General features: G+C 52.1%; 1 protein-coding gene across 1 annotated transcript; it reads left to right on the top strand.

The window, feature by feature from the left end:
* The first annotated feature begins 3791 nt into the window (after positions 1–3791).
* Positions 3792–17828, top strand: Scrt2 (scratch family transcriptional repressor 2). Its single transcript, XM_041670103.1, has 2 exons — positions 3792–4332; positions 15142–17828. Exons 1-2 carry the CDS (start codon positions 4200–4202, stop codon positions 15930–15932), a joined length of 924 nt encoding a protein of 307 aa, XP_041526037.1. The 5' UTR covers positions 3792–4199; the 3' UTR covers positions 15933–17828.
* The last annotated feature ends 6464 nt before the right edge of the window (positions 17829–24292 follow it).

Genomic DNA, 24292 nt, shown 5'->3' with positions numbered 1-24292 from the left:
CAATATTGCAACAGATGCCCTTGGGATAGAGGTTTGTTTTTTTTTTTTTTTTTTTTTTTTGTGATTTGGAGGCAAATCTAGTAAGCTAGTATTGGGAAGCACGGGACAGAAGGCTCTTCTTTATTTTTTGTTTTTGTTTTTCTACACAGGGTTTCTCTGTAGCTTTTGAGCCTGTCCCGGAACTGGCTGGTCTTGTAGACCAGCCTGCCTCTGCCTCCTGAGTGCTGGGATTAAAGGTGTGCACCACCACCATCCGGCTCAGAAGACCCTTCTTGGTGTTCTAGTGATGCAGCTGTACCACCACAGTAGAGTTCATCCCTGCAGAGGTACTCTGAACCTCAGGTGCTCCGCTGGTTTCTTCTGAGCTGCTATCTTAGTTTCTGTGGCTATGAACAGATATCCCGAAAAAAAGCAAGTTAGAGGGCCTGGAGAGCCGGCTCAACAGTTGAGAGCATGTATCACTCTTGCAGAGGACCTGGGTTCACTTCCAGGGGCTCTAATGCCCTCTTCTGATCTCTTAGATACACACATGGTGTGCATACATACATGCAGGCAAAGCACTCATGCACATAGAGTTTAAAACAACCATCACCATCACCACAACAACAGAAGAAAAAAGTTAAGGGGACAGGTTTATTTCAGCTCAGAATTCCAAGTTACAGTTTGCCGTTACAGGGAAGTCAAGACAAGCAGAGTTGGAGCAGGTAGTTATACCCGAGTCAAGAACAGAGAAAGACACGAATGTGTGGATGCTTGTCCCCAGCTGACTTTTCCCACAAGTATATAGTCCAGGACCCAAACCTGCAGTGAGCTGGATTTCCTCATATCAATTAATTCAATTAAGGAAATCCTTCATAGGCACTATCAGGGCCCAAGCTGATCTAGACAGTTCCTTATTGAGACTTTCTCCAGGTGGTTCTACATCACATCAAGTTGACAATCAAAACCATCCATCACATCTGCCAAAGACACACATGTCACCTTCCGAATGAGGTTAAAGGTCTGGGATTTTAGCCTCAGCTGGTTATTAGAGGCCTGAGATACATCACTTCTGTGGGGGCTTTACTGGTCAGTGAATGCATGGGCCACTCTATGGTCTGTCCAAGGGGAAATCCTGATGAAGACCAGGCCAGCTCCAGCTCCTTCCTAGACTTTGTGGACCCTTGGAGCCTTGGTAAGCAATCTGGGCTCTGTTCTGTCATGGAGTGATGAAACCTTTGGACCTCCTGGCATCCACTCGTTTTGTGTATCCTCAGTGCCCTGGACACTAATAGAGGAAGTCCAAGACCCAGCCCAGAGCAAGTATACAGCTATGTACAAATAAGGGCCACAGCGTACAGATAGCTTCTTCTAGACAGGAAGTCAATGCCGACAAGGCTATCTAGTCTCAGGTGCAGCGTCACAGCTGTGCACGCATCCATCACTTATTCTGGGCTTCGTGAGAACCTCTGCCACCTGGCCTTGTCACCTCCCACTTCTCGCCATTCAACACGCTCAAGCTTGTTGCTGCCCCCAGAAGCCTTTGAACATGGGATACCTCCTGGCCCTGTCTTTGCCTGGTTTTCCTGTGACTGGCTTCCATCTTGGCTTAAGTGTCACCTCTCCTAAGAGACCTTTGCCGGTTCCTTGTCTAAAGGACCCACATCTGATGTTAGGACCCTCCCAGCACCAAACACCTCTTTAAAAGGACAGTTTTGACTTAAGCATCCCCCGTTCTGTGTTCATCCAGTGGGGACTAGGAATGCCTACCTCCGTGTTAATCCACAAACATGAGAAATGAGTGCTCGGCCCTCCAGGCACAGCTATCCGTACAGAGCCTGAGTGGACTGAGCACTTCCTACCCGCCAATCACCAGTCTAACGCCTTTATAGGCTGATAATGTGCCCAGCAACACCTGAGTCAGCAACAAGTATTATTTCTGTTTGTAAATGCAGAAACTGAGGCACACATCAGCTGGGCAACTTGCCCAAGATTCTACAGCTATATGGAGGGCTGGAAAACCCGGGCACACATTGTTTTAAAAAAAAAAGTGTGTTGTGTCAGATATGGGCAGTCATTGTCCTCACAGGCTCAGAGACTGGTGGGCAAGCAGGCTTTGTCCCCAATAATCGAAGTCAAGGCCACCATCTATAGGATATGCCACCTCAGCTAATTCTTGAGGACAAGTAGGGTTAGCTGGGGTATAGGACACTCTCTCATCCTGCACAGAGACCAAGAGGGTAGCCAGGCTGAAGAGCTGGAAGCAGGCTCCTTAAGTCGGGAGCACAAGATAATAATGTGGACGGTGAGTTGAGGGCTGTGGTTATCTGAGGCCAAAGCAAAACAAAACAAAACAACAATAATAATAAAATAAAGTCCCAAGGGGCAGAACAGAACAGAAAGCAGTGTGACTAGGAAGTAAACAAGATTATGCAGAATCTTGGCAAGACCAGGTCCCCAAATGTTACTGAGAGATTTCTCAGCCACACTTTCAGGACTGCCATAGACCTTGGCTTCCTGGTGCCAGAGGGTACTTTGGAAACTGCTGCTGACTCGCTGGCTGTGTGACCTGGTCTTTCGCTCCCAACTGGCACTGGAGGACCCGGTCCCCAAGGACATCCCCACTCCATCAACTTTGCATCCATAATAGATGATATGCTCCAGGAAGAGGCCGGCATCCCCAGAGTCCAGTGCTGGGTCTCTGGCACACTGACCTTACCCCACATTTGCTCTGGCTGATCTACCACCCCCGGGTTTGCCTGGCTGCCTCTGAGCAGGAGACTGAGCTCTCCAATTCCTTGATCCTTCCAAGGTGTGGGTGCTCCCCCAGGTTAGGATTGGATGGGGGGTCTGCTTAGATCCTTCCAGAGACAAAGGAGCTGACCCGCAAAGAGTTCCAGCAGGAGCCCTGCTCCCCCTCCCTTCCCCTCTCTCCCTTCTCAGTCCACGTGTCTCTATTGTCTGCTCCCCCGCTTCAGGGAAAGACACAGCCTCGGATGTGTCAAAACCACCACCCCCCGGCAGCAGGGAAATTAATTACTGGGCGATTTTCACTTCCTCTCGCAGCGCTCGCTGGAGCTAGGCATTGGAACAGGACCCGCTGAGTGAGGCCGGCATCGGCATGGGGGAGCCGCTCCTTCCACCAGTTCGGAAAAAGAAAGTTGAATCCCAAACCCAACAGGGGGCTCTAGTAGGAGCCCAAGCTGGGGGCAGGGAAACTTCTAGTTAAATCTGGGCATCCACACTGCCACTTTAGAACTGGGGCAGAGGGAGCCGACTACAGACAGAGGGTGGTGGCTGGCCAGCTCACTCTTTTCATCCCCCTCCCCGAGTCCCCATGTGCCTGATACCACTTGCGCGGGGCCGCTTACCCTTCAATCTCCTTGTCTTCTCCCTGTATTTCGCACCTTTTTTCCCTTTCTTCGCATCCACTAGAGGGTGTGTGCGGGGAGGAGGGGGCTTCCTTTTTATGTGTCCTGACCTCTCTTTTTCTCCTGCGGGTGCCTGAGTGTGTGTTGCCACTTTCTCCCTGTGCCTTTCTTGTCTGTTTCTCTCTCCTGTCTTTTTGTCCTTCTCTTAGTTTCTCTCTCTCTCTCTCTCTCTCTCTCTCTCACACACACACACACACACACACACACACACATACATTTGCGCACACAGTCTGATTCATTCTCTCTCTCTCTCTCACACACACACACATTCGCGCACACATTCTGATTCATTCTCTCTCTCTCTCTCTCTCTCTCTCTCTCTCTCTCTCTCTCTCTCTGCGCCTGTGTCCCTCTCACTTTCTCCCCTCCTGCTTGTTCGTTCCTCTCTGCGCCTGGCCTGCCCCCTCCGCCGGTTCAGGGGAACGTGTGCGGAGCGATTGTCCTGGGGGACATTTGATGGATTAGAGCGCTGAACAGTTCCATTGCTGGGGGACCACCTGATCTCCTCCAGCCTGCGTCCCATATAAAGCCGACAGCCGGAGTGCTGAGCACAGCTCCAGCGACCGCCAGTGTGCGCGCCGCCGCCGCCGCCGCCGCCGCCGCCGCCGCTGCCGCGCCCGAGCGGCACCCGAGCCGGAGCCGAGGCCGTCGCCACCCAGCCGGCTCCGCGGCGGCCCGCCCGCTGGGAGCTGTCCAGTGCTGAAGCCCGCGCCGACAGCCAATCGCGCCGGCCGGCTGCCTCCCCCACCGGGCCGCCAGTGCCCCGCGAGCCCCCCGCCCGGCGGCACCATGCCGCGTTCCTTCCTGGTGAAGAAGATCAAAGCGGATGGCTTCCAGTGCAGCGGGGTGCCAGCCCCCACCTACCACCCCCTGGAGACTGCCTACGTGCTGCCCGGCGCCCGCGGGCCTCCGGGGGACAGCGGTGAGTGGGCCCTAGGGGAGGGGAGCGAGGGCTCCCCAACTTGGGTCACAGAAGAGAACCCCAGAGGAGACGTCCCAGGCCGAGTGCGCCCCCCCGGGACTTCCTGAGGGCCTGCCGGGCGGGGCTGGGGCTAGGTCGTACAAAGGAAAGTGGTAGGGTCGACTAATCCCGCAGCCACGCGCCAGCCGGGACTTGGAAAGTTGTGACCCTAGAATACGGCTGGAGTGAGGGGGTGACAGAGAGAGGACACCCCTAAAACGCTAGTGGGGGCGGCTTGGAGTAACCCCTCAGTGTTAAAGGAGGAAGACTGGCTGACTGTATGATCCCTGATAGGAAGGTAAGGGACCAGGACTGCCAATCCCTGTGGAGAGGCGATTGGCTCTTTGGGGAAAGTGGGTGCACCCCACCTCCCTTCAACCATACTCCCCCTGGCAATGCCAGACAAGTGCTCTCCAGCCCTCCTCTCTCCAACTCTTTTGTTACCCTCTGCCACATGCCTGCCAAAGGCTGGGCCTGTCCTAGGGACTCAAAAGATGAGATTATTGGAAGGGGTTCCCCCAGGGTGCCTTCTGGTCCATTGGACGGCACTCATCCTCTCTGGCTTCTCACCCCTAACAACTAAACCTGCTGCTTCTCTGAAACCCTCTATGTCCTGCCCCACCCCCACTCTGCATCTCTTGTTAGAGCAAGTTCTTCTAAGGGAGAAGGGCTTGGGGGACAAGAGAGGTCATTCAAGACCCAAAGGGGGTGACATTCAGATATCAAGAGAAGGGTGCTTCTGTGAAACTGTTTCTCACCAAGGGGATGGATCATGATAGCACTCAACAGCCCTACCAGGACAGGTGTCTGGGAAGGAGGAGTCGCTTTGGTCCATGAGACCTCTGACATCACAGGGCTAGGAGAACAAGAGCAAGGTACTAAGAATGAGTCTGAACTGGGAATGGAAGTGGCAAGCAGAAACCCAGGAGGTTGGGGGCAACTCCTAAGAGACTTGCAAGCGCTCAGCCACTTGCCAGCACTCTGCCGAGCCAGGTGAGAGAAGGTGCTGAGCAAAGCGCTCTGTGACCTCATCAAGGTCACAGAAGTTAGGCAGCCATCAGGGTGCTTCTTAGAGCCCCTCAGCTTCTGGCTTCACTTAGCTACCCACAGAGCCCTCCACTCCTTTGCCCCCATCTCCCACTCCGCTGTCCTCTTTTCTTAACCTCCAGGACCTTGGGGTGGAAGGCAGAAGCCCAGGAGATGTCTGGGCTGAGGGCTGGCAGGACAGAGGGTGGACCTGGAGTTGTGCCAAGACTGGGGAACATGTGTGGGGAGCTGGTATGAAGGAAGAGAAGTCTCTGAGGGTTTGGGGTCCATAGGATCCCTTAGGAGACGGACATAAAATTCTCCTGAGGCCCCCTTGATCCTGTCCCTGAGCCAACCGAGGAAACCCCAAGAATTTCACAGCCAAACTGAAGGCTGTTGCTCAGGACAGAAGCAAGAAACGCCTGGCCTTGAATTTTGTTGATAGACCCCCACATGAATGATGGGGAATACAGATGGAGATGGAGGCATCTTTACAGAGGTCCCACCAGGTGCAGCAGCCTAGAACTGCCCCTGCCTTTGTCCCTTTCCTAAAGAGACAGATCATCAACTCCTTGCCCTCTGGGAGAGCCTGGAGCTGCTCTAGCTACATGCCTGGCTTGGGACTCTATAGAGTAGCTCTGGATCTGTGACGACCTTGGGCAAGTGCCCCTTCTTTGGTCCTCAGCCTCCCCAGCAGTGCAAGCAAGAGCTTAGATGTCATGTACTAAGCATCCCTCCAACTTTGACAAGCTAGGTTTCCATGGAAGGTTAACTGATGTCAGAGACACTGGATCTAAGGGGGTGCTGGGATCTGCTGTCACGGTTTCCTTGGGGCTCTCTTCACCCACTATGTCTGAGAGACAAAGTTTTCCCAGATTAGGTCTGTGCCAGCTGCCTTGTGGTAAAGGCGTCTTGCCCTGTCTGTTGTGAATGGTTAGTGTGGAAATCAGGATGGCCCATGTAGCCTTTCACCTAGAAAACATAGGGTCTACTCTGTCTTGTTTTGCATGGACATCCTCCCTCCATGGGGTGTGGCAAGACCGGGCAATGAGGGCTCCCTGAGAGGGTAAGTGTTCTGAGGGTCCTCAGAGAGCCTGCTGGCTCCTGGTGGCCCGGTTGTCTCTCCGCTCTGCCGGAAATAACCTTGCTGAGCATTTGAGAGAAGTGTGAAAAATTGCTGAGCTGACGATTTTCCCCCTCTCTCCCAGCGTGTGTAAGTGTGCTGTGTAAACAAGGGGAAAGAAAGGAGGGGGAGAGGAGAAGAAACAGGGAAGGATGGAGGGAGAAGGAGGAAGAAGGGAGGGCCTGGGGCTGGAGGGAGTTCCAGTTATTAGAAAGATCCTCTTACAAGCCATTTCTGCAGCTTGGGCTTCAGGGTTAGGATGAGGCTGGAGGTGGGGGTCATGGAGGGAAAGAACTGTGGATGCAGAAGCCAGAGGAATAGGCTTTCTCATAATGGCAGAGAACTCCAAGTGAGGTGAACCCCCATCTCTGGGAGTGCCTAAGAATTGTAGAGAATTCCTAGAGAACACCCCCCACACACATCACAGACACACACATACTCCCTCCCCCACCCTTTTCTAGTCTCTTTTTAGCCTCTAAAGGTAAACATCTTGTGTACATGGTTCTAGACTGACTCCAGGGTTACAGAATCTCAAATAGAGAAGGGACGCCCCCTCCAAGTTGGAAGAACTCAGGACAGAGTCTTCCAGAGCTCCTACAAGAAAAGAGACAAAGTCCTAAGTCCCCTAGCTTTCAACAAGCCTTCTCCCCTTGGTGACCTCCATGGGGCCTTCTCTTCTCCCTGTTCCCAGGGTGTCTCTGAGCATAGATTTATCTCTCAGAAGTGCCAACTGTTATTCTCCTTCCTCCCCACAAAACCTAGCCCTCCAACTCTACCAAGCCCACCCTCCTAGTCCCAGAGCCCATTGCTCTGTACTGGGACTCTGCAGTTCGGACAAGGCAGCTGCTTACTGTCTGCGTATCAGTGGTCTCTGTGGACCCCTGCCAAAGACATCTCCCCTCACACATGCCTCTGACCTCCAGCTGGGAGCCAGGGCCCCTCCCTCTCTACCCCAGCCCTGTCCTACCCACACCCTTTCAGAGTGCACCCTCCTGGCAGACAGGGATCAATGCCGATCCAATAACACAGTTGTCTGCCCTCTGCAGCTACATTAAGTCTCCCCCAGCAGGCTCAAGAGCGCTCCTATCCTACCCATGGGCTTATCTAGCTGACCACATTACACCGGCTTCCACTTCCTTTCACTGCCTCTGATGGCGCCGAGTCGTCGCTCCAGAGCTGGGCCTGGGAACCCAGTTAAATAGACCTATCTTTCCCACACCTCAAAAAGTCCATCTGGGGATGCAGGGGACTACCCAAATCCCTCAGCTGAGGGACCCCAGAGAAGGCTGGGTGGGTGCCCAAGAACACACACCATGTATTTGTAATCATGTGTTGATCTTGATCTAGAGCTGAGGTCCAAGTTAAAGACATGTTCGTGTCCAGGTCCCATGTTTATATCCAACTTCAGGTGGAGGAGTAGGCCCAGACTCTAGGTCCAAAGTGAGTGCCTAAGCTTACAGGACCAGGCCCGGTATCCAGAGCACATTCAATGCCTAGAAACTGCTCCAGCTCAAGATTCTGTCTGGGTCCAGGACTAAGGTCTAGGTCCAATTTCCAGTCCAAGGTCATTCCAGATCATTTCAAGCTTGCCTAAGGTAGAAATTTTGGGGGTAGCTTTAGCTTATCTTCCTCAGCCTCAGTTTCTCTGTCATGACAGAGTAGCTGAGCATGCCCTAGGTCAGCTCTGACTGGGGACTCAAGAATCAGTTTCCCTATCAGGGCTCAGTAGGGGTATGGAATAGTAGGACCCACCCAGAATGAGAGATCTGGGTCCCTAAGGGAGATGGAAGCTGGCCGTGATTCCCGAGAGAGGGCAGGAGAGCACTCCAGGCCCAAGGTCTCTGGGGTCACACATGCGTGCACACATACTCACCTTGCAAGGAGAGGACAGTTTGGTAGAATTGCTGCAATCTACAGAGGGGAAAAAGGCAGGGAGGGTGCCTGGGATCTAAAGATGATGGAGCCTTGCATAGATCCATATTGAGTGCTCTAGGGCCCATAGCCTGGGGGCCTTATGGGGATGGGGGAGTAGCCTGAGATGCTGTTGGGCAAGCTGGAGGCCCCAGGCCCCTAGGCCTGCTTTCCTGGTGTTTCCTCCTGGAGTGAGTGTCTGCTGCCAGTCTCTGGGAAAGGGGCTTTGGAAGGGGATCTTTTGATTGTTCTCTTCTGGGGCAGAGAAAGGGAAGGGCAGGAATGAGGAACGCGGAAGAGAAGGTAGACTGTGTGCAGTACACCTGTGCTCAGGAAGCCCAGAACCAGACAAGCAGAGGGGAGCAGGACGTGGCCTCAGCAGCCAGTGCTGGTAACTCTGGACCCCAAGCCACTGCTCCCATCACCACAGCCCCTCGCAAAGTCCTTCCTATTGATTCCCACGGAGCCATGGACCTCCCTGTGAGACACAGGAACTGGGTCACTGTCAGGAAAGCCCAGAACATAGGGAATTTCAGAAGTCAGGGTGGGGGAGGAGAGTTGGAATTCTCTAGAAGCCCCTTGGGCCTGTATCAGTGGGCATCGGCCCCGGGCTCTGCAGCCCTGGTTGTGTTCAGCCAGACCCCTCACTCTGCCCCCTGCACCCCTGTGGGCAGATGTACCAGCTGCCAGGCCTTTAGAGAAGGTGGGTGTCATTCTGGTCCAGTGCCCAGGGAACAGCTAACAAAGATGCTATAATAGGGGGAGGGGGAGGTACCCAGCCCCTTTGCCCAGCTCTGCGAGCAGACAGGAGAAACTATTTTTATCCTGCTTTGCTGCTGACAGACCTGGCTTTCTGCTCAGCTGGCTGGCGCTGATTCTTGAGGCCTGAGGCCCTGGCACAGCAAGAAATAGCTCTAAATATACCCACGCAGCATCCCCGCGGCCCCCACTGCAGCAGGATGAGTCCTCTCCAGGAACCCAGCAGCCCCCTCTTCTGCCCATCTCAGAACAGGGGGGTGGGACTGGGGCTAGAAATTCCCTGGAGGATACTTGGCACCCTGGCAGTCTTGGGAAACACCAGGAAGAAGAGCTTTGGGCTCCATGAAGACAAGGCAGCCACCAGGCAGGATCTGACGAGAGCTCCTGTGACCCTGGGAGGATCAAGGCCCCTCTCCAGGCTCTAGCTTCTTCAGAAAGGTGTGGGAGGGTATGATCTTATACTTGAGCTAATGTCATCAAGCCTCAGCCCAGGCCTCACACGCAGTCAGTGCTCCGTAAGTGTGAGTCACTACTGTTGAGTATCATTTACAAAGATGAACAGAGAGCCATTCCTTTTTCCAGAGCGACGGCTTCTCCCCAGTCCATCACATCAATACCCTATGAGACACAGGCCAACTGGGTGGCACTATTGGGAGACACCCCCACCCAGCTGCTTCTCTTCCCTTCCCCATAGGCCTCCAGTCTCTCTCTGGTGCTCTGGAGGAAATACTGGCTCTGGGTCCTGAAGCCTGACTCCCTGTCTAGTGACCTTGGCCAAGTCCTCTGCCCTCACCGGGCCTCTGGCATACTGTAACAGCTGTTCCCAGGGCTGGTTGGTGCTGACTTCAGAGCTAGCAGACACAGTAGGACTATAAGAGTCCTCCTCTCAGACCCTAGGGTCAAGCAAGTGCATAAGGCAGCATGCAGGGGACTCAGCATGTAAATCTTCATAATTTCTCTTCCTATCACTCCTGTGGTACTAGAAGCTTTTGAAATGGATGCTGCAGTCTAAAGCGTGCAGACTCTTGGGCATTCTCAGGAGGCACGCCCGCCACCTGAGTACTCCCCACAATCATGGCAGAGGCTCTTCTGGTCCCTGTGCCTTGGGTTTCAGCCTCAGGATTTAACTGAGGTCACACAGCCAGAGTCTCTGCACAGGAGCCGGGAGTGAGCTAAGTGTCTGCTCTGCTGGTCAGCTGGAGGGCAGTCTTCTACAGCCCAGCCCTGAGCGGTTCTATGCTAAGGTTCAAAGCCTGGTGCACAGTATTGCAAAGGCTCTTCCAGGGTTCAGGCCAAAGAAGCAAGGTGCCTTGCCCAAGGTCACATGGCAGCCTGAGACACTATGTCTCTGGACATCCCCAGAAAATACAGGGATAATAATGGCAAGGGCTTGAGAGGCTGGATGCCGAGTGCCTGGTGTTGGCCCGAGTGCTGTACATGCGTTATCTCATTCGCTTCTATGAGAAACTCCCTTGTGCAGGTGTGGTGGGCTAATCCTTAACCCTCTGCCCGGTGTCACACAGGGGGGAGACCTCTGAAGGGAACAGGGAGTATGAAGGAGTAAGATGTAGAGGGGACAAAGGGCATCACACAGGAAGCGGTTCCACCATAATACAGAAGAGTCTTCCATGCATCCTAGTCAACCTTCTTCCTACGCATGCTGAACCCAGAGGTTAGGCAACCTGGCTAATGAATGTCACAAAGTAAAACCCACCCAATCTGGACATGGTTAAGCAAAGTGTCGTCGTATAATGTCCCTATGCTAAATCTCATAGACCCTAAAATCGGCTTATGGAGCTGGTCCTGAAGGCAACCCCGTATGTATCCCTAGGCAAATGAGCAGCTATTGAACCCTATTTTCATAGGGCTCTGTATCAGGATAAGATGCTGCAGTGCTGCAAGTCACTCACAGATGGCACCACAGGCAGCACATGAGTTGAGCTCCTACTACGCACTAGCTTTTTTCATCAAAATACGATAGGGAAATTACATAACCCAAAAGAGGCAACAGAGGCCCAGAGATAAGCAGCAAGATGCTCCCAGATGGATACCAAGGAAACCAAATCACAAAAATCCAGTTAGAGTCAGGCACAGCGAACATCATTTCACTTCCTTGGGACTTGGTGTCCTGTTGTGAGGATGGAATGGTCACTCATGCAAAACACTTCAAACAGACCCTAACATCCAATGAGGGCCCTTTACTGACCTTGCAGAGGTACAGAGGAGTCAAGTAATTTGTCCAAGGTCACACAGTTATGGCCAGGAAGGTAACTCAGTATCAGAGTGTTTGTCTAGCATGCACAAGGCCCTGGGCTCGGTTCCAAAGGTGGGGGTGGGGGGATCTCATGGACCAAGGTCACTGCACTGCTTCCTTTTCTGTTGCTATGATATGATAAAACACTATGAATGAGGAAACTTATCAAAGTTTATTTGGGCTCATGGCTCCAGAGAGATACAAGTTCATGGCCGCAGTGGCGGTGTGGCAGCTGGAGTAGGAAGCTGAGCACTTACATTTTCAATGGCAGGCATGAAGCAGAAAGAGCATTCTAGAAATGGCGTGAGGCGTGAAACCTCAAAGCCTGCTCTCCACAGACACACTTCACCAAGTCATAACTCCTAAACCTGCCCAAACAGTGCCACCAACTGGGGCCGAAAATTCGGAAATCTAAGCCCACGGGAGACATCTCATTCAAACCACCACAGCCACACAGCTGGGACTGGTAACGGCACAGCCTCATGCAGGCAGACTGCTGCCCAAGTGATGCTTTTAACCAGTATGTCGCCATCCATTGCTAAGAGCATACAAAGTGGTGGTCCCTGCCTGGCATAATGGCACACACCTTTAATCCCATTACTTAGAAGGTAGAGGCAAGTGGATCCCTGTGAGTTCTAGGCCAGTCTGGCCTACGTAATGAGTTCTAGGACAGCCGGAGCTACACAGTAATAGCCTGTCTCGAAAATAAAAACAAACAAACAAACACATAACAAGTAAGTAATGAACAGTGCTGGTCACATGATCGCATGACCACTCCCTACCTCATTTACAGGGACCCAAGGCACAGGAGGGCAGATGACTAGCCCAAGGTCATTCTGCTAGTACCTGTTCTGGCATCAAACTGCCCTTCCCTTTCCATGGCTGGGGCCCTGTGAGGTGCAGAACTGTTCCAAGAGCAGGCAGACAGGACTGCCGACAGCTGGGCTGCCGGGATGGTAAGCCAGGCTAACTGGTAAACACCTGATTACATTCACTTCACAAGCACTTACCGGGTACCATTGTTGGGGCCCTGTAGACCGGGGGGGCCCAGCCATTTCCTGTTCCTGGGGGTTCCCTAGGGTACAGGGAACACGCAGTGTGGGTTCCACTCTTGGTTCCACCCCATGAGCAGGTCCCACCACTCTTGGTTTCCTTATCTGTCAGGAAGACATTTTTGAGAGGACTCAGAAGTGGCAGTAGAGCTCTTAAAAAAGAGCCTGGCACCCAGGGCGTGCTCAGCAAGCAGCTCAGTAGTTGCACCACGTGGGGAGGCTGAAGGAGGACAGGGTCTTGGAGTAACCACCAGATAAACAACCCAGCCCTTGACAAAGTGACAGACCGACTCCTGGCATGGGCAGTCTGACCTTCCAAGCTGAAAGCAGACGGGAAGGAGATGAGTGCTGCCATGGTAGTCACCCCTACTCTTGAATTAAGTCTCCACCACTGCCCCCTTGCTCCTGACCACAGAGTCCCTTACTGTTGAGTCACCCACCCTGACTCCCCAGTGATTTCTGTGTGCAACAGTTCCTGTGCAGACCACACACAGAACAGAGAAATACAGACGCAGACTAGGAGTGTTGGAAAGTGGTTTGTCCAGATCTCAACCTGGGATCATCCCAAATGCCAGAAAAGGCAGAAGGCTGGAGATAGTCAGCCAGGCCCTTTAAGGGAAATGAAACTGGCCAAAGTGCCCAGCCTGCCAGACATTGCTGGAATCATGCTTACAAAGCCCTCTTCCAGCTGCTCCTTCATGGGGGAAGCCCTGGGCAGAGGGGCGTTACAGGTCCCAGAGGTCAGAAGGAGAGGGGCAAATGGGAATGCCACTCCTCAGCTCCTCAGCTGTGAGAGCAGGGGAAAGGGCCTAACCTCCATTGTTCTCTGGAATCAAAGGACAATGGGGACACTTGGTAATTAAGTGTTGGATGATAAGTTTGCTCAGTGTCTGCCAGGAACTCTCTGAGGAGCCCAGCCCCCAGGCTCCCCAGGGAAAACACTAAGATCAGAAGAGGCCATGGGAGCCAGAGACAAATGGTGTGGCCCCTGCTCTCCAGAAGCCCCTCCAAGTCCCCTGAGAAAGCCTCACCCTGCCCACAGAGCAGTCTCTCAAACACGTGACAGACAGACAGGATTTCTGGTCCAGACTCCAGTAGAACAGGTGGAGAGTGAGCATCTCTCTCTCTCTCTCTCTCCACACACACACACACACACACACACACACACACACACCCCAAGGGCTCTCTATCCTGGTGTAGTGATTACACGCCACACTTTTGACTGGTAAGTCCTCTTGGAGGGTGGAGTCTAGTTGGGCTCTGATTCCTTTCTGCATCATTCACTCCTCACGCCGTGTGCCAGGCAGGGCAGAGTACACAGACCCAAGCCCAGAGAACTCGGGTGCAGTGTGGTGGGAGAGGCAGACAAACAAGCTTCATTGAAGCACTGTTGGAGCAGAAAGAAAAGAAGTGTAATTATAATGCTAACATTTACATAGCAATTATTGTGCACTCTCGATTTCTTTATGTGTGTAATGGGAACTATATTTCCTATGATGATTGAGTTAGCCTTTGTAAAGGATAAAGTCCAGGCTGACAGACGGTAAGTGCTTAATACTTAACATGTTTATCACTTTATATTGGGTTCTGTCAAAAACCCTGAAGTTGAGCAGGGCTGTGGTGGCGCATGCCTTTAATCCCAGCACTCGGGAGGCAGAGGCAGGCGGATCTCTGTGAGTTCGAAACCAGCCTGGTCTACAGAGCTAGTTCCAGGACAGGCTCCAAAGCCACAGAAAAACCCTGTCTCGAAACCCCCCCCCAAAAAAAACAAAAACAAACAAAAAAAAAAACCCTGAAGTTGGATGTCTACTTACAAACTCCATTTAAAGCAAACATTTTTTTTTGTTTTGTTTTTTGTTTTTCCAGACAGGGTTTCTCAGTATCTATGGAGCCAGTCCTGGAACTCACTCTGTAGACCAGGTTAGCCTCGACCTCACAGAGATTCTCCTGCCTCTGTCTCCCAAGTGCTGGCATTAAAGGCGTGCGCCACCACCGCCAGGCCAAAGCAAACATTTTTAAAGATGGGGGTCTCGCTGCACTGCCCACACTGGCCTCAAATTCCTGAGCTCAGATGATTCTCCTGCCTCTGAAATTCGATAAAGGCAAAAGCTGTTTTGTAGTATGGAATGCACTCAATGTAGTCCCAGCACTCAGGAGGCAGAGACAGGAGGATCTCTGTGAGTTAGATGCCAGCTTAATTAACTACAAAATAAGTTCCAGGTCAGCCGGGGCTACATGGTCCCCTAACAATAAATTAAAATAAAAAAATAAAAAAACAGAGACTTATATTCGCGCATGTTACAGAGGTGAAAATGCAAAATAATTCTTGGGGTGGGGATGGGCATCTTTGGACTGCAGAGCTTCTGCAAGCTTAGATTGCTTGCTGCCCCCTATGCCTCAATCTCTTCACCTAGAGAGAGTGAAAGGCTACTTCCAGCCTTTGTGTGCACATTGTTGTGCACACTTGTGACAATGAAGGCCAAGTGGGCAGAACCAAGCCAATCTCTTCACCAACAGAGGTTCACCCAGGAAGGCCTGGGTGGGCAGGCCAGCTGAGTGAACATCGGTGCAAGGCGGCCTGCGGGGAACCCTCCCCCCCGCCCCCGCATCTCCCGCATCCTCACTCCCCTCCTTGTCACCCGCAGGTTATGTGGGGCACTGCCTGCCCCCCAGCGGCTACGATGGCGAGCAGAAGCCTGGGCTGGAGCTGGCGCCCGCCGAACCCGCATACCCGGCCGCGGCGTCGGAAGAGTACAGCGATCCCGAGAGCCCGCAATCCAGCCTGTCGGCGCGCTACTTCCGCGGGGAGGCGGCCGTGACCGACAGCTACTCCATGGACGCCTTCTTCATCTCCGACGGGCGCTCACGGAGGCGCCGCGCCGGGGCTAGCGGGGACGCGGCAGGTGCGGGCGACGCCGGCGGCGGCGGCGGCGGGGAGCGCGCGGGTCGCTCGGGGGCGACAGCGGGCGGCGGGCATCGGCACGCATGCGCAGAGTGCGGCAAGACGTACGCCACGTCGTCGAACCTGAGCCGCCACAAGCAGACGCACCGCAGCCTGGACAGCCAGCTGGCGCGCAAGTGCCCGACGTGCGGCAAGGCCTACGTGTCCATGCCCGCGCTCGCCATGCATGTGCTCACGCACAACCTGCGCCACAAGTGCGGCGTGTGCGGCAAGGCCTTCTCCCGGCCCTGGCTGCTCCAGGGCCACATGCGCTCGCACACCGGCGAGAAGCCCTTCGGCTGCGCGCACTGCGGCAAGGCCTTCGCCGACCGCTCCAACCTGCGCGCGCACATGCAGACGCACTCGGCCTTCAAGCATTACCGCTGCCGCCAGTGCGACAAGAGCTTCGCTCTCAAGTCCTACCTCCACAAGCACTGCGAGGCCGCATGCGTCAAGGCTGCCGAGCCGCCGCCCCCCGCCGGCCCGGCCAGCTGAGCCTCCGCTACGCTGGGTGCCTGCAGAGGCTTCTCCCACCCCTCAGTCTAGAGTCTCCCCTGCCTGCACCCTCGGCGGGGTGAGGGTGAACCCCATCTTGACCCAGGATTTTCTTTTCGACCCCCACCAAGCCCACCACTCATTTCCTGCACCAGATCCCCCTTTGCGCCCACCCACATTGTCCATTCTGGCCACAACTCGGACCTTGACCCCAAGTCTGGCCTTCAAGGCTCCCAACTCAGGCACCAGGTCCGTACCTCTTCGGGTCCCTGCGCTGGAAGTTTCTCTGGCCCCGACTCTAAGCTGTGCTCCTTACTAGAGCTTTCTTCTCATTTCTCAGCTGAGTCATTCCTCTATTGGAGCCCTCATTCTAAACCCGAATGTACCCTTGACTTCCTGTCTGCCTCAGTTTCCCTGTCCACACAGTCCGATCCTTTGGGTCTTTCTGCTGAGTGTGTGTGTGTGTGTGTGTGTGTGTGTACGCGCGTGTCCATTCAAGAATCTAATCTTCACCCCTCCTGGAGTACCCTGCCTGTCCACCCCTGAGCCCCTCGATGCTTAGGCCTTAGGTCCAGCCTCTCACACGTCCTACCTAACACTTCTGCCCTCCTTAGTTTTCCTGGATCTCATCAACCATTCTACTCCCTGCTCTCTCCAGCTTCCCTCTAGTAGATCTCCATTCCTCAGTTTTCCTAGCTGGGAACAGACTTGGGAGGCAGCCCAGGGCTCTGCCCTCTCAGGTGACCCTTCTTACCCCAGGACAGTTCCTGCCTAGGCCTCAGGCAGGGAGCTGCACCTTTCACAGATTATCTGAGCACTTTCCCTCACCCCAGGACCACAGGTTCACCTCTGCACCTCACCCATGGACTCTACCCCTCATCTGGCAGGGCCCCTTCAGCTATTTATTTGTGTATTTATTTATTTATCTATTTATTATTCTATTTAATCTCTTGGCTTCACCCAGGGACTGTCTGGCTTCCCCAGCTGGACTGGGAAGTCGAGGAGCAGGGTCAGCAAGGCCATAGCTCGCTGCTCCTCCCCTATGGGTCTGGGGAGAAGACCACCCTTATCAGAGGCCTGAACTCCTTAGGACGAGGCCTGGAGAAATGGGGGGAGGGAGCGGAGCCTGCTGATCCTCAGCTGGCAGGGGAGGGGCCATCAGAAGGTCCTATTTCGGGGCAGGTCCCCGGCCTCTTGAACCTTCCACTCCGGTCCCAGGAAGCCCTTCTGGACCCTCCTCCTTTGTTTCTTATTTATTCCTCTTTCAGAGGGACCCCAGGTTCCAGGGACCGACTGAGCCCCGGACCCCGCTGGGGCCTCTGGCCTGCTCCCGGGAGGAGTGCTCTCTCCCGGCCACGACTATGCAACTCTCCCGGGCAGAGGGGCCGGGACTGCCAGCCAGGCGCCTATTGGCCACCACTACCTCCTCCACCGCGCTTTTGCATGCCCGGGCGAGGACCGAAGCACACACCTCCGCGCGCACCGGCCCGGCCCCCTCTGCTTTAAGCACACGCCTCTACCCGCATCCCTCTGTGTCCTCTTTGTGGACAAGAGTCCTGGACACTCAGACCTCTTTCCCCTCCCCCTAGCCACAAAAGAGGGAGGAGAATGCAGACCGCTCCAGGCCCCTCTCTGGGGCTTCCGAGGGATGGAGCTTCATTCTGCCCCAGGCTCCTGGAAGGGAGGCTGCAGAGATGGTGGGAGAGAGAGGGGTCACCAGAAGCAATTATGGAGGGTGCTGACCCTGTAAATAGGAACTTCTGACAGCAATAATTTCCCATGCATGCTAAGCCTTTGGCCCCTCCCTTGCCGTACCCTCCACTCATCCTCACCCTTATTCCTTCCCCATCTTCAGCAGTATTACTTGTAACGCAATTCAGGGATATTAAAGGGACTTTGGCCACTCACCAGTGCCTCCAGACCTTTGACGGGGACCCGCGTTTAGACTCCCCCCCCCCCAGTGCCTATAGGTTTTCCCTCCACACACCTTGGGAGGGGCGGTTGAGAGTGGAACAGTGTACTAATGTTCCAACAATGACAGTTATGGGACAACCTACCCCCAACACACACAGTCTTCAATGGGGTCTGAGGAGCACAGGCCGCAGTGACAGTCCTCATCCTCCCACCTGCAGCCTCTGTGACTACACCCCGTGCTGGTCTGTTGTCTATTCAGTCTGAGAACAAGCTCCATGCTAAATCAGGGGCTTAGACTCAAGCAGAAGGCAATTAATTTAAAGAATTAGCTGCTGAAAAGAGCCACAGGAAAAGATGGGGTCCTCAGCTGGACCCCAGAACTTCATCGCAGAACGTCTGCCAGGACAACTACTTCTTCCACAGTTAGGTGACAGTGGTCAAGAACCCAGACTGAGGCCAAAGAAGGCAAATCTCTTGCGAGTTCAACACAGTCTAGCCTGGTCTGCATAGTAAATTCCAGGCCAGCTAAGGCTGCATAGTAAGAACGTGTCAAAAGCAAAACAGCACCATAGATGCTCTCCAGGGATCAGAAGGCAACAATCACTGCCTTGATTGATAGCTCCATCTTTGATATGCTGGTAGCCTGTATGTCACTACAGAGTTCAGGCTCTCCAAAGGCATCTTGAAAGCAACAAGAGTCAAATAAGAAAGTGGTCCCTGCACACTTCCGCCATCCAGATCCCAGGCAAGGGCATTCCACTGACCAAATTTAATTTATGGGCAACTTTGTTGCTGCCAGGAAGTCTAAGAGAAGAGGCTTCAACTTCTCAGCCCCACACTAGAGCCGACACTCTAAGGGAGGTGGGGATGGATGCTGGTGCCCTTCAGGCTTCTCCATCCCCATCACAGTGGTCCAGGATCCACCCCACCCTTTCCTCCTCAATTAGCAGTTTGAGGGATATCTGTAGCCATCTTTCTTTTGGGCCACCAACCAGCTCCCAAATCATGACACGGAGACATAGTACTAGTTTTGAATGCTTGGTCTTAGCTTTTATTTTAATGTTTTTCTTTATCTACCTTTTGCTGTGGGGCTTTCTACCTTTCTTTCTGTATGTCTTACTTTCTTGCTGTCCCCACGTCTGACTGGCAGCTGCCTGACTTCTGGTCCCCCTAGTCTTCTCTTTCTCCTTCATTCTCTCCTCCTTTTCCTTGCCTAGATTCTCCTTCTATTTATTCTCTATGCCTGCCAGCCCCATCTATCCTTCTCCTGCCTAGCTATTGGCTGTTCAGCTTTTTATTAGACCAATCAGGTGCCTTAGGCAGGCAAGGTGAAAAGAGGCAACACATCTTTACATAATTAAACACGCATCCTTACACTGTCAAACAAATGCAGCATAAACAAATTAACACACCTTTACACAGTTAAAGTAAGATTCTGAAACATAAAAAAGGTAACATATCTTTACATAGGTAAAGTAATTTTCACAACAGGTATCTTAGCTGAAAGTAGTACCATCACATGGGAGGTTAAGAAACTAATATACAAACCAGTCTGGCCAATGAGATTTAAAGAGAGGGCGCAGGAAGCTTGTGGAATTCTTCACTACCTCCCCCATCTTAAAAGTTATAGCCAGTCTCTCTCCTCCTTACACATGGCTGTGAAGGGAACCAGCATTTACATGAAGTCCAAGCCACAAGTGGCAAAATAGGGACAGAAAAGCCTCTGTCCTTGAGGAAGCTGAAAATCGACCAAAGGGCCACTCTGGAACTTCATGGTTGGTGTCCTGTGCAGAGGACGGCCATCTGTGCAGCAGGGGGCAGAGCCACACCAGACAGAGTTTTCTGGAACTTCAGTCTAGGACTTTTAGACCTCTAAATTGTTGGGGGGGTTGTTTTGTTTTTTTAGGGGGTACTGGTTTTTTGTTTTTTTGTTTGTTTGGTTTGGTTTTTGTTTTTGTTTTTTGAGACAAGGTTTCTCTGTATAGCTTTGGAGCCTGTCCTAGAACTCGCTCTGTAGGCCAGGCTGGCATTAGATCTTCAAAAGTGTATGGCTGAGTAAGGCTCTTTATCCACAGACCAAGGCCCCCGACGGGCATATGGATAGAGTCTGCTTGTCATCATTCCCCCAGAGGCCTCAAGACTGAGGCCACTGGTTCTCTATCATCTGGCTGCCTACCCAGCAACTTTGCTGACATAGCTAACGGCCCAACGAAGGGGTCCAGATCCTTTTCCTGCAGTCGCTTACCCCGTGTCTTCATTTCCATTCACATGCATGTAGTCCCCAGATAATTAGTTGAGTTTCCAACTCCTTTCTGTCTGAACTGCAAGTCCATATCAGCCCGAGGAGTCTTCCACTTAATACCTAAAACACCAGAGACCAACTGGAGTCTAAAACCAGGACTTAAGTCCCCTCCATAGTTTCCTGTCTCTACAAATGGCTGCAGAAGTTGCTTTACCAATATCACCTGCTACCCTACGGTTCTGTCCATCATCGGCTCCTGGGCCCTTTTCCTCCCCATGTTCTTCAGTCTCCACCTAACTGGGTCTCTGGATCAGCCTCTCATTGGTCTCCTGGGATCCACTGTGCCTCCTTAACCTCCCCTCCTTAACACAACAGCTGTGGACATGTTTTCCAAAGTGCAGGTCTCCTCTCTACCTGTCTTTGTTTGGGCAAATAAACTACACAACTATTTATTTCCCAAGATGGGCATGGTAGCTGATGCTGGTAACCCAACACTTGGGAGGCTGAGGTAGGAGGACTGTCCAAAGTTCAAGGCCAGCCTAGGCTATGGTGTGTTCTGGGTCATCCCAAGTTATAGAGTAAGGGCATTGCAGCATGTGCCTGTAACCCCATTGCTGGTGTGTGTGGAAGGGACAAGACAGGGGCTCACTGCTCAGCCAGTCTACCTCAAATGGCTACAAACTCAGTGAGACAATCTCAAAGCAGTAAAGAAGAGAAAAATAAAAGAAGACACGTGAACTTGGTCTTCGGCCTCCACTCAGAGGTGAGCCTCACTGCTCACATACAGTTCTGGATGTCTAAGGCCAGCCTGGTCTACAGAGCAAGTTCCAAGACAGGCTCCAAAGCTACACAGAGAAATCCTGTCTCAAAAAAACTAAAACCAAAACAAAACAAAGCAAACAAAACAAAAAACAATTTTAAAGGTCTAGAAGTCCTAGATTGAAGTTTCAGAAAATTCTGCGTCTGGTGTGGCTCTGCTTCCTGCTGCACAGATGGTTATCTTCTGCCTCAGTCACATGGTGCAGGGACAGTGGAGCTTCCCAGGGACTTTGTGTGTGCACACACATGCACATGTGCATGTGCAAGATGTGCAAGAGTGTGAAGGCTGAAGCCCAAGAGGGCTGGAGCCCGGGAGGGCTGGAGAGATGGCTCAGCACTTCAATTCCCAGCAACCATAAGGTGGCTCACAAACATCTGTAATGAGATCTGGCGCCCTCTTCTGGCCTACAGGCATATATGCAGGCAGAACACTGTGCACATAATAATTAAATAAATCTTTAAAAAGAAAAAAAAAGGACAGAGCCTAGAGCCTCAAACACAATTGCCTTACAGGTTAATCTCTGCCCTCAGCTCCCAGGGGCTCACCTAAGGGCACTAATCCCATGGTGAAGGCTCTGTTCTCATGATCTATAATCCTCTCCCAAAGGTATCACCTCCTAAAACCATGCATTTGGGATTAGGGTTTGTAGGTGGAGATTTTCTGTGTCCTGGAAGACACTCTCAAATAACTACAAGAGAGTTAATATAAATTATAAATGCTTAGCCACTAGTTCCAGAACAGGCTCCAAAACCTACAGAGACCCTATCTTGAAAAAAACAAAACAAACAAAAAGCTCAGCCAATAGCTCAGTCTTTTTATTAACTAGCTCTTACAACTTTAGCTAACCCATTTCTATTAATCTATGTACTGCTATGTAGCTCATGGTTTTACCTGTCCTCCAGCATGACTTGCTCCCTCTGTGTCTCCTGGCAACTCCCCTGACCCTGCCATTCTTCTTCCCATCATTCTCTGTTTGGCTTTCCTGCCTAACTTTATTTCTCAAAGTTTCAGAAGATAGGAAGCCCTACACAGAAGGGCCAGCACATTCTTGGTATACAGCAGGAGCCTACTTACTAGTTTACAGAGAGCTGGTGTTTTTTTGGTTTTTATCTACTCTTTTTTTTTTTTTGGCTTTTTGCTTGTTTTTGCTGTCTCCTCCCACAGTGGAAGGAGTGAAAGAACACCCCAAAGTCTCTCTTATGACACATTCATCCAACTTCCGAGCCCTCTACCCCCATGTCCCATTCACTCGCTCACCTCCCAAAGGCTCCTGATACAATTATAAGGGGGACCAGGATTTGGGAGTTTTGTTTTGTTTTGTTTTTGAGACAGTTTTTCATGTAGCCCAGGTTGGCCTCAAATTCTATATGCAGTCAAGGCTGGCCTTGAAATCCCAATCCCCCTGCCTCAGTTCATCAAGTGCTAAGATTTCAGCAGCCAGTGAAAGCCGGTGGAGCCACCTGCAGGAGGGGCGATGCAAAGGCACCCTGCTCTTGATCTTCTCAGCCTTCAGGACAGCAATAAAACCCTGAGGTCTACAGCTGTGCCCTATATGGTGTGCTTGGATAGTTGCCAAGCACATCAAGCAATCTCAGGAGCCAAAGGCCACTGTGGCACTACACCCACCAGCACCACTCTTTCCCGAGAATTGGTGGGTTATTCATTCACCCCTCTCTTCCCCTACTAGATCAAAAGCTCCATTAAATGGACCAACAGTGTCTTTTTGAACATCGTTACACCCTTTGGGTCTAGCACAATGCCAAGACAATAGCAACCAGTACTTGCTTTTGGATGAACTCCACACCTTTAAGTCATTCATGATTAATGACAATGGCTCCTGCTTTTAAGAGCAGCTGATTTTTTTTTTCAGATGCAGGCATCTACGTAGGTCCTGCAAATGTCCGCTCCTCCCTCTCTCTATGCCATGAGACTTGCAACTTAGAAGATATAGCTCAGATTGCAGGCTACTTACTGGCATCTACTCACTCCTCGCTTAGTGAGAGAACTCCCACTACAGCCGAGCAGAGTGGCTTATGAATAAAGACTACATATCCCAGCTGCCCTAGCAGTCAGGATGGCCAAGTTGAGGATACCCAAAGGAAGGTCTCCCAAGGAACTTTGGGAACAGCATTCCAGTAAGAGATGGTCACATCCTTTACTTTTCAGTTTCCACTCCCCTCCAGCTCAGACTCACATGAGCTGGCCGGTATGCCAGCGGCAATACTAAACCAGGAGGTGACCTAGCGAATCTAAAAACTTTCTTTAAAACAATGAGGCAGAGCTGGGTTAGTTCTAGGTCAGCAAGGGCCATGAAGTTAGACCTTGCTCCAAAGATAAGCACTAGAAACAAAATCGCTGAGCAGAAAGATAGGCCTGTGCCCACTGAGTAACCATGGCACAGCCATCCCAGCCCCGGCCTTCCGGCTTCCGGATGATGACGACTCCTCCTTTTCCTCTTCCACCTCCTAGGAGAAAAGACACGGCTTCTATGATTAGGTCTCTTTTATAAGAAGCCAAACACCCTCACTGTTGGCAGCCATGTTCCTGCTACCAAGAGTTAATCCCTCCACTGAGTGAGGAAGAGAGGTTCAGCCTCACCCACGGCTAGGGCAGCGACCACATACCCCTGGGTTCAGCATACCGATTCACACCAGCTTTCTGTCACTTGCAAATGAGAGTCCAGACTAAGCCTAGGCTGGCACGGCACACCTGTAGTCCTTCTGCACAGGAGGTTGAGGCAGAAGGTTCTCAACAGTGAGAATTTATAGTGAGACCCTGTTTGAAAATAGGGAATCTAGCCGGGCCATGGTGGCGCATGCCTTTAATCCCACAGCATTCAGGAGGCAGTGGCAGGCAGATCTTTGTGAGTTCAAGGCCAGCCTGATCTACAGAGCTAGTTCCTGGACAGCTAGGTTTCATAGAGATAACCCAGTCTCAAAAAAAAAAAAAGAAAGAAAGAAAGTAAAATAAAATAGGGAATCTGGCCTCATGGCTACAAGGAGACCTGTATGGAAATGCAGAACTGGACAGACCTTCAAGACAAGTTATTAACCTAAGATGTAAACAGCTAATATTTACAGAACTCTTACAAGGCGTTGGACAGACAATGTCTAGCAATGTTACCTAATACGTCTCTTTTTACCTCCCAGAATTTCCACAGGTTGATACTACTATGTCCATTTTGCAGATTAAGAAACTGAGGCACAAACAGTGGCTGCTTCCAGACCACACATCTCATATTGTGTAACTTTAAGCCCCAGGTGGGGATAAATTATAGGGTATGACAAGGTTCCAGTCCTCTTAACTGAAGTTCCTGTTTCCCACTAGCAAAGGCTGAGGCTCCAGGCTCCTGTGTGAGCTGGAGGGGAGGGGGGGGGCATGTGG

The sequence above is a fragment of the Microtus oregoni genome, unplaced genomic scaffold (genome assembly GCF_018167655.1).
Source record: "Microtus oregoni isolate MIOR12 unplaced genomic scaffold, Mior012 000020F_ref0000438, whole genome shotgun sequence".
Lineage (NCBI taxonomy): Eukaryota > Metazoa > Chordata > Mammalia > Rodentia > Cricetidae > Microtus > Microtus oregoni.
Note: the sequence above shows the minus strand (reverse complement) of the source record. Positions and strands in the feature narration are given on the sequence as shown.